Raw genomic sequence first — 13,839 nt, forward strand, 5'->3', positions numbered from 1 at the left:
TTTATCGTGGATGATTTTTCAAATTGTAAATAGTAACATGACAAATATTATCATCATGGTTAGATTAATTTTATAATTTGTTTACTTGGATATATGAAAATGATTTTATCATCCAATAGTGAGTTACAACTAATTCAACTCCAACGATGGATAACATTATTATTTTTATTAGAAAATTTTATTTTTTATTTAAATAAAAATTATATTGAAAATGACTCATTCAAACCTAAAAAATTTCACAAAAAATATTTGGTTATGAAATTTTTTTCTTAAGAAAAAAAAATGAATAATTTTTCCTAAAAAACAAAATGTTGTGAATTTCTTGGGACTGAGAATTGAATTACTGTTCTGGAATGTAGTTTGTACCTTTTTTTCCTTAAAAGGCTATTGCACTAGTTTATAATTTGTTTTATGATGAAATCAATATTTACCATAAACTGTAACCACTTCAACTCAAAGCTTTCAATCTCATTCAAATCATTTAAGGGCAAAAAAAATTTAAAAATGTGGCTGCTGGGATTCGAGCCCAGGTCTCCACGGCCACAACGTGGAATTCTCACCACTAAACTACAGCCACACAACAATCTAAGAACTATAAATAATGTATCAATTATTAAAGTACCATTTTGGTAACTATTCCGTTTTTTATTTTTAGTTTTTAAAATTAACCATATTTCCTCCCATTCTTTTTATTTTTTAAGATAATGATTGAATTTTTAACCAAATTCCAAAAACAAAACAACTTTTTAAAACCTTTTATTTTTAAAAAATTTGGCTTGATTCTTTAAATCATCTGTAAAAAATGATAACATTTATCAAATTAAAAACTATAGAAAATCTATAAATTGATTAAAAAAAAAATAAAAAACCTAACGTTATTGGAAATATAACGTTCAAGGACTGAATTTGTTATCTATATTTAAATTGATAATTCATAGATTTGAACCATTATAGAAAAAAATCTAATGGTTAGATTTAAAAATTTGAACCGTTATAGAAAAAAATCTATAAATATAGATTTAAAAAATATAGAAAATCTATAAATAATAATAATTGGAAATATAAATATGATGCATCAACATTATTATTATTTATCAATTTCCATAAAATATTAACGTTAAAGGACTGAATTGGAACCATTAAAACTTAAAAGTACAAGATTAAAATGGAATAAAAAAAAATACGAAAGCAATATTCTAACCAATATTTATATTATTTCTCTATTTGGCGTTTGAACTAGAAATACTTGTATTGAGTGATTATTAAAAATAGAGTATATTTTTATTTATATATTGGAAGGGGGCTATATCCATATTTTATAACTCATGTGGGTAGACTTCTAAATGTATATGATAACTTTATAACCCAATTATAAAGAATAATAATAATATAGAAAATTACATTCATGGTTCTGTTTAGGCTATTATATTAAACATTTGAATCAACTAAATTTTAAAAATTTCAATAATACTTTTAAACTTTTTTTAAAAAAATTAAAAAATACATTAACTATTATTACTTTATTTCAAAAATAACTTTGAACTTTTAGACGTTTTAATAATGTAAACTTTAAGAAGGTTCAAAAAAATACTTTTATCATAATATATAGACAAAATAATACTTCATTTCAAAAATATATTTGAACTTTCAAATTTTGCATTAACACTCTTGACCTTTAAAAAAAAGTTTAAAAAAATTATCTTGAGTTAGAAAAGAATCAATTCATTTACAAATTACATTTTTTGCCAACTACTTTAATATCTATATATCTCAACCAGCATCGATACAAAGACCAACACAAAAACTTTAAGAATCACCAAATTTTTGGACTTTCTAAATAAAATCTCAACCACGACAAAGACGAGTACTAATCACAATTGGGTGATAGAGCGAGCACCAATGAGGGGATCTTCAAAGTTTTCTCTTTTTTTTCTTTTTTTCAATGGCCATTTTTTTCGTCCTCTTCCTAGACATCACCTTTTCTATGCAATATTTAGAAAAACATTTTGTAGTTTGTTTGAACTTTTTGAATTAATTTTAGTGTTGCGAACGACGTTTTTCATGACAAATTTCCTAGACTACAAATTGACATCAGAAACTTGTAATTCACAACCGTACAGTTCTTCATATTTTAATTTTAAATTTAAATTAGTATGTAAAAAGAAATTGATTAGATTGTTGCTAGTTTTTAGTTGACATTTTTTTAAACACAAATTGACAATATGAACTTAAAATAGTGTCACCCAAAGGCAACTCAAATACTTGGGTATCTATGATTCGAGACAAATTTGAATTTTCATCATTAATTTTTCATATAATATTACAAGAAACGATGGAAAATAATATATTAATATTATTATGCAGTTTGATAATCTCCTTTTTAGAAAACTAATAAACAATAATATTTCAAGGAAAGAAACTTTTCCAAGTGTGGGATTTCCACCCACGTACTAAGAAACAAACTCTAGCATTTAGTGTTCATCATTCAAGCTAATATTTGATCAAGTAAGGTTCTTAGGCTTGAACTAAAAACTAAAAACCTTGATTGTTCTTACCTTGGATCAGGGAGCGTAATAGTCAATTCATTAGTTGAAGTTGATTTATCTTTACTTGAGGCACTTTTCATTGCAATGGCTTCATTTTCTATGAAAAATCCGGGTTGTTTTGGTTGCAACAGGGGAATTTCACAGCCTAACATCATAACCACCGATGACATTGTGGGTCGATCATTAGGATGTTGTTGAACACACAACAAACTGATATTGATACATCTCAATACCTCTGAAAGGCTGCATGTTTCTCGAATCGCATCATCGATCAATTCTTCTATATTTCCTTCTTTCCACAATCGCCATGCCTATCGTACAAGAAATGAAGACAACAAAATTTTCCAATCATAGAATTTTGAAAAGAAGAATGCTAATAAACAATTAATCCTTGGGACTTACATATGCAATTAGGTTTTGGTCTTTCAAATGGCAGAAAGTTCTGCTTCTTTTTCCACTAATGATCTCCAGCAACAAAATGCCATAACTAAAAGCATCAGATTTCACAGAGAATTGTCCATCAAAAGCATATTCTGGTGCCATATATCCACTGTTGAAAATAATAATTTTAAAATCCGTGAATTTGACAAAGCATAAAAACAAGATGTTTGAGGAAAATATTGAGGTTTCCTTACTAAGTTCCAACCACTCTTAATGTTCGTCCTCCTGTTTGATCCCCACCACAAGTTTTAGCTAGCCCAAAATCAGAGATTTTTGGATTCATATCCACATCAAGTAAAACATTACTTGCTTTTAAATCTCTATGTATAATCCTCAATCTAGAATCTTGATGAAGATACATGAGTCCTCTAGCAACTCCACAAATAATGCAGTACCGTTTTGACCAGGTTAATAATCGACGTTGTGTTTGATCTGTCAATTTAAAATTTACTTAGTCTTGTAAATGTGAAAGGTAAACACTAAGGCACAATATATTTCAATTAACGTGACAAATTAAAGAAGGATGTTTCAAAGTATTCTTACCAAATATAAAGAAGTCCAAACTTTTGTTAGGCATATACTCATAAACTAGCATTTTCTCGTCTCCTTGAATGCAGCAACCAAGAAGCTTTACAAGGTTTCGATGTTGCAGTTTTGCAATCAGGCTTACTTCATTCTTAAATTCATTCGTTCCTTGTCCAGAACTCTGCGAAAGTCTCTTCACTGCAATATCTTGTCCATTTGTAAGCTTACCCTGGAAATTCAAAATTTCCTTTATATTTCTGATTTTAAAAGAATAAAAAGTGTGGGTCAAATCAATTAACATAAAAATAACTACCTTGTATACCGGCCCAAAGCCACCTTCTCCTAGCTTATTATTAAGTGAGAAGTTATCTGTGGCACTGTTAATCACGGATAGATCAAACAAGGGAAGCTCCAGGTCTTGAGCTTCTATTTTCTCATGGTCATCTGCAATTTGAAGGTTAGTCAACGTTGACATCTATATTGAGTAACATTGACTGAATTAGAATGGATTCAATCTACTGAAGCCGAAATAAAACTTTGTTGGAAACAAAAATTCAATCTATTGTTAGCTCATATTTGAATAGTGTAATGAACGTGATGGAAAAAAATTATCCTGGAAAAGTTTTGGAAGTTCATGTAAAGATCATTTCAAATGATACAAAACAATTATCAAGAATAAGAATTTGGGCAAGAAAAAAGTAAACTTAAATTGCAACCTCGATTTTCAGTCTTTAAGCTATCTTCTCAAAATTTGTTCAATTTTCAATTTTAGCATATTTGTTTGACTGTTTCTTCAAAGGCAATCCATTGAAATAAGAGTATTTTAGGCTCAATGGCAGAATGTGTTGCATAATGATGGTTTGAGAAATAATTACGATTACCTTTGAAGGTTGACCTCTTTTTGAAAATGTATACGCATATGCAGAGGATGACCAAACCTACACCGGAAATCACAAACAAAGCAATCTTCACCTTAGGATTCAGTCTCCCAGTTTTGTTTGGCTCCCTATGCTTGACTTTTCCCATCAAAGGAAAGGTTAATCAATTACCATATAGTATACATTCAAATCAATGTTTATTTGTTGAACATTACTGAAATTTAACATAAGCCTTTACCTAATTCTGATGCCAGCATTTTGACATATAAATCCTGTCCTGCGTCCGGGATCAGTTTCAAGTCAATTAGATCACCAATCCACAAGGCACAGCCATTGCCACTGCCACTGATATTTGTCATTGCGTAAGCCATACATGAACAATTTCTCAAGCATTTTTGCCTGCACTCTTCAAGATTCATGCTTTTGTTGACCCAAGTATGCTTTGTGTCTGGCAATTTCAACTGGCTGACCTGTGCAAACCCAACTTCCTCACCACAGTTCATCAGTTTGTTTCGTTCACAACCGTCCGCAAATTCCCCTGTCCTCCAACTATCAGGTGATCTTGGCTTAAACCCTTCTAGACATTTACAAGATGGAGTGACTCTTATATCACAATATCCATAAGGGCCACACAGGGCATAATTGTCACAGTAATCTCTTGGTAATGAAGTGTAAACTCTCCACCGTCTTTCAGCTACAGACCACAAGTATAATATTCGCATGTAACTCGATTGGTTCAGCACCAACATCACTGAATGAGACTTATTTACAACAGAGTACTGGTAATAAACCTCGTCCTCATTTGAAACAAAGTTAAAGTTCAAAATTGGCGCTGCGGCTAGTGGTCTACTACTGAGCCTCACACCATTCCATGGGCCATGCCTAACGTACTTTTTGGAACCTCTCCACATGACAGTCTCGGGATATTCATGAAGCTCCATCCTCCAACTGAGGTCTCCAGGAGATGGATCATTTAGATTCTTCCAAGCCTCTAATCTTCTTTCTATGTTATTTCTCAAGTCCCAGCCTAGCTTCATTCCAGGCAAGAGAGTGTCGGAAGGGTAATCAAAGCTTTGCCAGGAATAGTTTTGGGGATTTTCATCTTCCCAGTTCCTCAGTACAAGATTTCCAGTGTCCAATAATTGGAGTATCCCATTGGGGACTTTTCTCAGTAACCTGGCGGACCAAACAATGGCAGTGGAATTATGGCTGTAGAGTGTAAGATTTCCTGTTGTAATGTTCATCACCAGTACACCAGAAGAATCATTAATGGGGTTTCTCCTGTTCGCAACCCAAACAGAGGTCGGACCTCGGCGATTTTTGAACCAGATTCCCAAGTAACGGTTGCCGGGAAGTCCAGGACTGAAGAAACCCAATTTAAAGATTCCATTTCTAGAGACCAAACTAAGGCCATCTCTGAGATATGGGTTTTGAGTCGTTAAGGAATCGGAGATAGCTACAGACCTGAAGAGAAGAAAGACTAAGTTAAAAGCCACGAGTATTACAGAGAAAGAGTTCATATCGATGAGCAGCCATGAGTATAACCCTCAATAAAATACTGACCGTGCTACAATAAAATGTTACGAGTTCAATGGAGTCGTTGTAGACCGACTAGCACGACACTCCCTAAAGGAAAACGATGATTGACTAGCTTTTTTTTCTTTGACAATGAGGGCATCAACAAGGAAATTGTGCGGCTCATCGAGTGGAGTTGGTCGGTCAGAACGGCAACCATCAGCAATGGTGACCAGTTGATTTGTCATCATTTTATCAAGAAATGACTTTTGCGTATGAAAAAATTTCCGCTAATAATGCCAAAGCATACCCCTTCTAGAAAATTTTACATGCTTAGCAATGGATGTATGTACCAATCTAGGGCTAGAGTATAAATCAATTGGTTAAATAAATATATTTTCAATCAAGAGATTAGAAGTTCAAATACATCTATTTTCACTTATTGTTAGGATTGAGATTTGCAAATAACTAGAGAAGAATAGAAGAAGGGAAGAAAACGATAGATTGCCGGAATATTTTTGTATTCTTTGCTTTACCCATAGAGGGGAATCAATATTATTACAGATACTACACGTGTAAAGTAATGATAGGTTTGATAGCAACAGAATAGAGGGAGGAAAAGGGTTTGGAGAGGAACGCCACATCACATACCATGTCAAGGTCAAACATGGCTGACTCGTTGATGAAGGAACTCCTTTTACAGAGAACCTTTGAGTAAAGCGGATCGTCCAAATCCCATTTTGATTGAATGCAAACATTTACAGTCAGCAATACAGATTATGCATCAAAACATAAATTACAGCATGCTTTCTAAAAATAAACAAGGTTCAGAGATTATACCTCTGAAGAACTCTTCTTCAAGTAAATCCCTCATACATTCACGAACACGTCGGACAAGCACAAACTCTCCTCGAACAAACAGCAACTAAACTCGAACCAAAAAAGAACACAACCACTTGGTTACCTTGGTATTCTCGGTGTGAGATCCCAAGAGTGGTGGGTTCTGGCTATTTTGGTATTCTCTTTCTCTGAACTGCCAGACTGTTGGTCATCTCCAATGCGCACTAGCCCCAACAATTGTGAAGCCACCCCACTTAGGCATGTGGAATGACTTAAGGGATACACTGGTTCCACACAAAGGGAGCATTCTCGTGGGACAACAACCCATTCTTGTGAGTTGCTTCCCAATCACTTGGCTCTACTAGCCATGAAGTCTACCCATACAGACTCTTGATGCACAACTGCACTTGATCGGCACATGTCTCCCTGACTACCAGTTCTTCTGCATGCAACCATTAGCACTATCCCTCTAATAGTAATGGTTCTTTCGAAGGCAACCTACCTAATACACCTTCTATGCTTCTTCTAACCAACGGGACACCCAAACTCTTGGCAAATGAACTTGGTTCTTGCTTCCTGACGGGACGGATTTCCCTCAATGGTGAAATCCAGCTTCAACCCACATACTATCTCTGATACTGACTCACATCTGCCCTGCCAAACTGGCACTCTTGACGCAACTGTGAAGTCTTCAATTCAACCCTTGGGTCTTTTCTCTCTGTCTTGTCCAACTCCACTAAAAAAGAGTGGCTCTGATACCAAATGTCACAGTCATACTTTTCCAACCGTATGGCACCATGATTCACCTGTGTTCATGGTCAGCCTTAAGGGATGCTCAAGTCCCAATTCACTTTTTGCTCGACTCTTTGAAGCTTCGTCGAACCTTAGGCGAGGTTATTCCATCCTCAACCAAACTGAACTCATGCACAACTGAACTTCATTCGGCCATACACGTCTCCCGTACGTGTATTTTCCCTCATGTGCGACTCTAGCCGACTTGCCTCTACTCTAGGCCAAGTCTTGAGACTCAGCCTTGCCCAAATATGAGGCTAAGGTCATCACAATGAACGTTGCATCTCTCTTCGTCATCTTGGTTCCCAAATACACGTCCCCCACACTTCTACATTGCTTTGGAACTTTACTGGGATGAATTCGGGCCCTTCGTTGGGCCAAAACAGGCTCATAACCCTCTACCAGGGCTTACCGAGTGGTTCAGACACTTATCGAGGCTTTCTCATACATAACAATGCCTACTGGGCTCTACCGACCTATTTTGGCAGCTACTGGGCTTCTACTAGCCTAATGGTCACCTACCGGGCTCTACCGGGCCATTACACTGCTTATCGGGATAACTCAAGCAAGTATCAGGCCAACCAAGAACTATCGAGTCCCATTGATGCTTTAGGATGCCATCCCGAGTGTTGGGATGTCATTAGATTTCTCTCTCCTAATCAGGCACACTTATTGAGAACCATCATCAACCGACCATGGGCAACAATCTAACTCGAGACTTCCCGGACATCCATCCATCCGGACATAATTGAGACTTAGGCCTTTGGTTTTTTATTACACACCGAATTTTGGGCCAACTTGATTTACCTATAAGATTTGGAGCATCGATTCAAGTTTTTGAAAGTCGTTAGTGTACTATTCAACAAGTTTCGGAGCTTTTTGGATAGTCATAAATGTTGAAAATTGGATTTTAAATCCTAAATTATGGTTTATATATAGATTTGAATCTTTCAAAATAAATTTGGAGTAAATAAAGCGTTTGAGACATTAATTCAAGTTTTCGTTGGAGGCTGATTTCTTGGATTAATTTTAGAATTTCAAATCGAGGTAAGTAGTCTTACTACTAGTACTGCCTTTGTGTCAAATAATAAATTTAAGATTAATTTTTTAGGATTCTTGTTGGGATTGGTATCCTAATTCTCCTAGAGTCACGTTGTTTGTAATTATACACATTGTTTTATGAATAAAATAACTTTTATTTCATTCTGGCATTTACTCATATCCAATAAACAAAGCTCCATGGTTATCTTATGTAAACTTAAGCATGTATATGTGATATACAAGTGGATCATGCCTTAAGTGATAACCTAAATAGGCTTGTAGTATAAGGATTAAAGAGGGATACCTGTGTTGGGATTGATGTCCTAATTCTCCCGGAGTCTCATTGTTTTGTAAAGATACACATTGTTTAATGAATAAAATAAGTGTTATTTAATTTTGGCATTTACTCATATCCAATAAACAAAGCTCTTTGATTATTTTATGTGAACTTAAGCATGTATATGTGATATACAAGTGGATCATGCCTTAAGTGATAACCTAAATAGGTCTGTAGTATAAGGATTAAGGTGGGATACCTGATCCTGGTGACGCTACGGATACGACCCACTTTGTAGAGGTTTGCAAGTGTTATAAACTACTACAGATGGTAGATCCTGACCATTCATGTGGAGACGTGTGAGTGGGGGTGTCCTATACAAAGAGTTTGTATAAGACCTGGACCACGAGATGACTAGGCTCTGTATATAACGCCGTTGATACTAGAGACTTACATCTCACCTAAACGACCATAGGTGACACGACCTCAATCTTAAGTGTTTTGAGAACACCTGCCTTTGAAGGCAGTCCTTTGATTAGAGTGGCCAGATTGCCAACTCAACATGCCTACCTTTTGGGAGACTAGTCTGATCTGGGAGCTGGGAACTCAATCCACAAGATGGAATTCACTCCTTTCCTAAAGCAGGGATAAGTAGAGAGATTGCTCCCTTAAGGCTTGATTCCGGGGCTTGAACATAGTGGCCACAACTTCTTTTTGGAAGAGAAGACTCAGTCATAGTAGGACTATGACTTATGTTCATTAGAGGGATCAATGATACTTAAGGAGTTAGATGTAACTACAGGGGCATAACGGTTATTGGCCAAGCTGTACTTACGAGCGATCTGTGAAGGGTTGTTACGCTGCTGATTGGTTAAGATGGACACATAATATATCTGTGGTAATGAGAGTTCAGCTGTCAGTCTTTAGTAGAGTGTCTGGCAGTTAATGGATGGTGGATCCCTTGACTAAAGAGTTTAGTCAGTTATTCACGTACTGTTGGAGCTTCGAGCTACAGGTTTATAAGGTCCCCTTGGTAGCTCAATGGATTCAGTTGAGGATCGGTTCTTGGTGCTGATTTGAAATGTTTAAACTGACAAGAGGTATTTTGATTATATATGATATAATCGGTATGATGTATGAGATACATCTAGTGGAGGATTGATGTGAATGAGATTTACATTAAGTACCATGGAATCGAAAAAGAACTATGGTTTATATGTTTCATGAGATGAAATATTAAAACTATAGGTTATAAATATAGTATGATAAGTTGGTTATCATTTATATTTATAATAATATTAATTATTGGATAATTAAATCTTTTTCTCTAATAACCAATTGAGTGGGAAGTTATTGGTGGTTCATAGTAACCGTGGGATAAAAGGAAAGTTGTTTTCCTAATTTTAATAAGTTTTTGCAAAAGGTTGAAAAATTGTTTTTGAGTTTTCTCTCTCTCGAAAAAAGCATCTCACAGAAGCTTGTCAAGAAAATACAGATTTACTAAGCGACAACTTGAGTGAAGTAAACGATCGTGTAGTGTTTGTAGGCGACAAACACGGTACTAAGCGATGAGCTAAACGATCGCTTAGCTTTTGCTAGACGATCGCTTAGCTTTTGCTAGACGATCGCTTAGCTTTAGCTAAACGATTGGGCATCGACCCATACGAGAGGTTTCTGTCTTCTCCCACTTGCCCAATCGTGTACATGATTGTTCATTCCTCCTTCGTCTACCTCATACCAAGTCCACACAGAGCCCACCCTTTGGATTCTCACACCGAGAATACCAAGGTAACCTTCTTGGTGGTATCTTACTCAACTCGATGCCGTCGAGGTCTGTGGAGGTCGTTCGTGTTCTTGTTGGAGTGTTCGTGACCGAGGCGATCGCTGAGGACGAGAGCAAAGTGTTCGTGTTGCGGTCATGTCGTGTTCGAGGTTGCTGTGTTCGAGCGTTCATGAGCAGGAACGTGGAGACGAGTCAACAAACATCCGTAGATTTTCTCCTTGATTTCTTGTTGTATCATGCTGTAATTTCTGTAACAATTGCATAAATATTTTTTTTGTTTATGACTATAATGTTCATACATGATTGTAATTTGGAATGATCTAGTTTTCGCTGCTCATAGAAATCTCAGATTCGATTTCCTTCAATTGGTAATAGAGTTAGGTTGTTCTAATATTCTAAATTACAACTCTGTTTTGAACTTTATTTGACAGTCGTGGTGGGTTTCTGCATTTGTGGTTAATTGTTAAGTGCATTTGGGGTTGAGTTGATGAATGTTTCTAGTTTAATTACCTTTTAGTTAAAGCTTTCTGCAATTACAAAGTGTTAATTTGTAAGGGCCCCTATTTTTTTGGGCATAATTAACTTTGAAATTGAGTCTGTAATTCAAACGTCCGAGTCGTTCGTGATGAAGCTTCGAAGCATGGAGATATGGTTCTCAACGAAGAAGAAGACCAAGCGTTGGTCGTATCATTTAGCCTCAGGTAAACGATCATTGGGATTTAACTAAGCGATCGTTTAGATTGTTCTAGATGATCGTGTAGTATTTTCTAAACAATTGTTTAGCTAATGCTAAGCGACGAGGTAAATCGTTTACTCTATCGCGTAGCGTTGGCTGCCTGATCGCGTAGGCGCTGGAGGTAGACAATCATAGTGGGAGCATGTGATGCTCATCGTTTAGTAAAAGGCGCGTGTTAGACGATCGTGTAGTTAGCAAGCCTCATTGCTTAGTTACTACCTACACGATCGCATGTATACGATACGAAGGCGCTAGCTAGGCGATGGTGCTTCGCAGCTCGTAGTCGTTTAGACAATCACGAAAGTCAGGCGTTGTGCGGAGCGCGCTAAGCGATCGTGTACCTCAAGCTTCATCACTTAGTAAAAGGTACACGATCTTGTAGTAATAGCTAAACGATCATTTAGATTTTTCTAAACGATCGTGTAGTATTTGCTAAATGATCGTTTAGCTATGGGAGCATTGGTAAGTGATAGAGCAAAGCGTTTATTTTATCGTGTAGATGATTGCGGGGTGCTTAGTACACGATGGTTGGAGACGCGATGCTTTGCCCGAGCGGTTCAAGACCCGGTTCGCCTGTTTGAACCAGAAACTCCTTGTTTTTGTAATAGTTAGCTTTAATTTTGTTTTTTTAAGGCAATTTTACCTGGTTTATCAACATTGGTTTATTATACATGTGATGTATGGTGCTTATATGCCAAAGTGTTTGACATATAGTTCAAAATCCACCTTAGGTTGTGCAATTATTCATTCATCATGTATTATAATTGTTATAATCGAGCATGAAGAAATTACTTGAAAGCATGCATATGCATCAAGAAATATAAGAGTTATATTTTGCATGCAGTGAGCATTATCATGTATCATCCTTTTATTATAAGTGTTATAGTCTAAGGGTGAATAGAAGCATGTTTTGCTTGTTTCTTTGCTATTTTGTATAAGTGTTATATAAAAGAAGTAGTAATGAATGGACAATGCATTGAGCATGACACTTAGGTTGTTTATAAGCGTTATGAATGCCTTGCATGTGCTAGCTTCGCATTGTGATTGGTTTTCATTTATAATTGTTATAAATGAAATTAGACCTAAAATCAATAAGAAAGAATTGCATGTGGACTTAGGGTGAACTCAAGCTTTTAAAAGGGTTTTAAAATTGGATTGAGATAGACCTAAGTTCATGTGGTTCTAAAGAGTTTAGTAACCTAGTTTAATCTTTTAAAATCGGTTTAATGGGATTAAATTGGTTGGCATAAAAGATTAAATTTGTTGTAAACCTATCTATAAGGAACCTTTTGTCTAAGGCGGGTTCTGGCTAGGCTAGGGTTCTTAAGTTAATGAAAACATAACACCCCTACTTGGGAACTACCTGGAAAGGTGAATTAGATAGATTTTCAACAAGCATGCGATGTTTTGGTCAAAGACTCCGTTTAAGAGTTTAATGGATGATGATCAAAAGTTATTTAACTATCCAAGGTAAAAGTTACTCTTAGACAAACCTAAAAGTCACTTACTTAAAATCCTTAGCCGTGTTTTTTCTAAGTAACTAAACCCTAGGTTAAAAAATACTCAGTGGGAGGAAGAGACGTATCTGATATGTTTATGATTACACTCATGTTTCTCCCTATATGTTCACACCAGGAGATTCATGCTTGGCCTCGTGGTGCCCTGGGAGTATCCCCCTTCGGATGGTGTTTGCATGAGTTAATATCAAGGTGGACGGAAAGAGTGTTTATAGTAAGTGGGTGAAGGGTGTGTGTCAACACGTCCTATCGTCTCTGTCATTGGTTCACACCGTGAGATCATTCTGTACTCCTTTGTGTCTCCTTTAAGCGTCCTCCTTTGGATAGGTTTTGTGCAGTTGGTTAAGATCAAGGTGAACTCCAGAAATGGATAGGGTTGCTTTAGGTTTTGCCCCAATCGGCTCTTTTCCCTTCGGATTGGCCTTTTGGGACGGACCTCTAGGGCCTAAAATGGTGGGTCACACTTATGGGAGATTGTTAAGTAAGTTAATGATCTCTTGGCGAAATCATGATGGCTAGTCGTTATAGGAGCAAGAGTTGTTTTGGTATTAATGACTGGTTAACAACTTCTCAATTTAGAGGAGGGATAACTGACCTCCCTTCGGTAGCTTTTCTCCTAAACTTTTGAAGTGTCATTACGAAACTAGATGTCACACGGGGTTCATATTAGTTTTGCTAAAGTCTTATTGGATGTTGTTTTGTTTTACAACGGGTATTTGCTCAAAACCTAATGTAGGTCAATGTGTTTTTCTTTTCAGCAACTCGTTAGTATTTCCATTTAACTTTTTAAAATGATTGATTACTTACAGTGCAAAGAATCATATGAAACGAATTTCGTGGCAAACGACCTCGATCCCACTACTCTCCAAAAGAGGAGACAAGACAGTAAATATGATTCATTGGTCTTGAAGACGTGTTTGGTAGAGAATGATGATTCTGCCTGGATCC

General features: G+C 36.1%; 1 protein-coding gene and 1 non-coding gene across 4 annotated transcripts; both read right to left on the bottom strand.

The window, feature by feature from the left end:
• Nucleotides 1-505: 505 nt before the first annotated feature.
• On the bottom strand, nt 506-577 carry TRNAH-GUG (transfer RNA histidin (anticodon GUG)). The gene has a single exon. It is a non-coding gene; the product is annotated as a tRNA-His (tRNA).
• Nucleotides 578-2,276: 1,699 nt separating this feature from the next.
• LOC120090267 (G-type lectin S-receptor-like serine/threonine-protein kinase At4g27290) lies at nt 2,277-6,129 on the bottom strand. 3 transcript variants are annotated; one of them, XM_090306818.1, is made up of 8 exons: nt 5,954-6,129; nt 4,629-5,854; nt 4,394-4,528; nt 3,826-3,956; nt 3,531-3,741; nt 3,182-3,419; nt 2,949-3,096; nt 2,277-2,857 (listed from the first exon to the last, which is right to left on the bottom strand). In XM_090306818.1, the coding sequence occupies exons 2-8, from the start codon at nt 5,632-5,634 to the stop codon at nt 2,552-2,554; spliced, it is 2,175 nt and encodes a 724-aa protein (XP_090162944.1). In that variant the 5' UTR covers nt 5,635-5,854; nt 5,954-6,129; the 3' UTR covers nt 2,277-2,551. The 3 variants fall into 3 exon arrangements, with proteins under 3 accessions (XP_090162944.1, XP_038903762.2, XP_038903761.2); XM_039047834.2 differs by lacking the exon at nt 5,954-6,129 and having other exon boundaries at nt 2,949-3,033; nt 4,629-5,946; XM_039047833.2 differs by lacking the exon at nt 5,954-6,129 and having other exon boundaries at nt 4,629-5,946.
• Between the last annotated feature and the right edge of the window lie 7,710 nt (nt 6,130-13,839).

The sequence above is a fragment of the Benincasa hispida genome, chromosome 11 (assembly GCF_027475165.1).
Source record: "Benincasa hispida cultivar pf3 chromosome 11, pf3_genome.v1.1, whole genome shotgun sequence".
NCBI lineage: Eukaryota > Viridiplantae > Streptophyta > Magnoliopsida > Cucurbitales > Cucurbitaceae > Benincasa > Benincasa hispida.

Bases quoted from the DNA above. Each gene is read 5' to 3' on its own strand.
- LOC120090267 (XM_039047833.2), bottom strand. From the start codon at position 5,910: ATGAACTCTTTCTCTGTAATACTCGTGGCTTTTAACTTAGTCTTTCTT. The intron at 3,957-4,393 runs GTAATCGTAATT...TTCAAATTGCAG, and splicing joins AAAGAGGTCAACCTTCAAAG to ATGACCATGAGAAAATAGAA. The intron at 3,742-3,825 runs GTAGTTATTTTT...TTGAATTTCCAG, and splicing joins GCTTTGGGCCGGTATACAAG to GGTAAGCTTACAAATGGACA.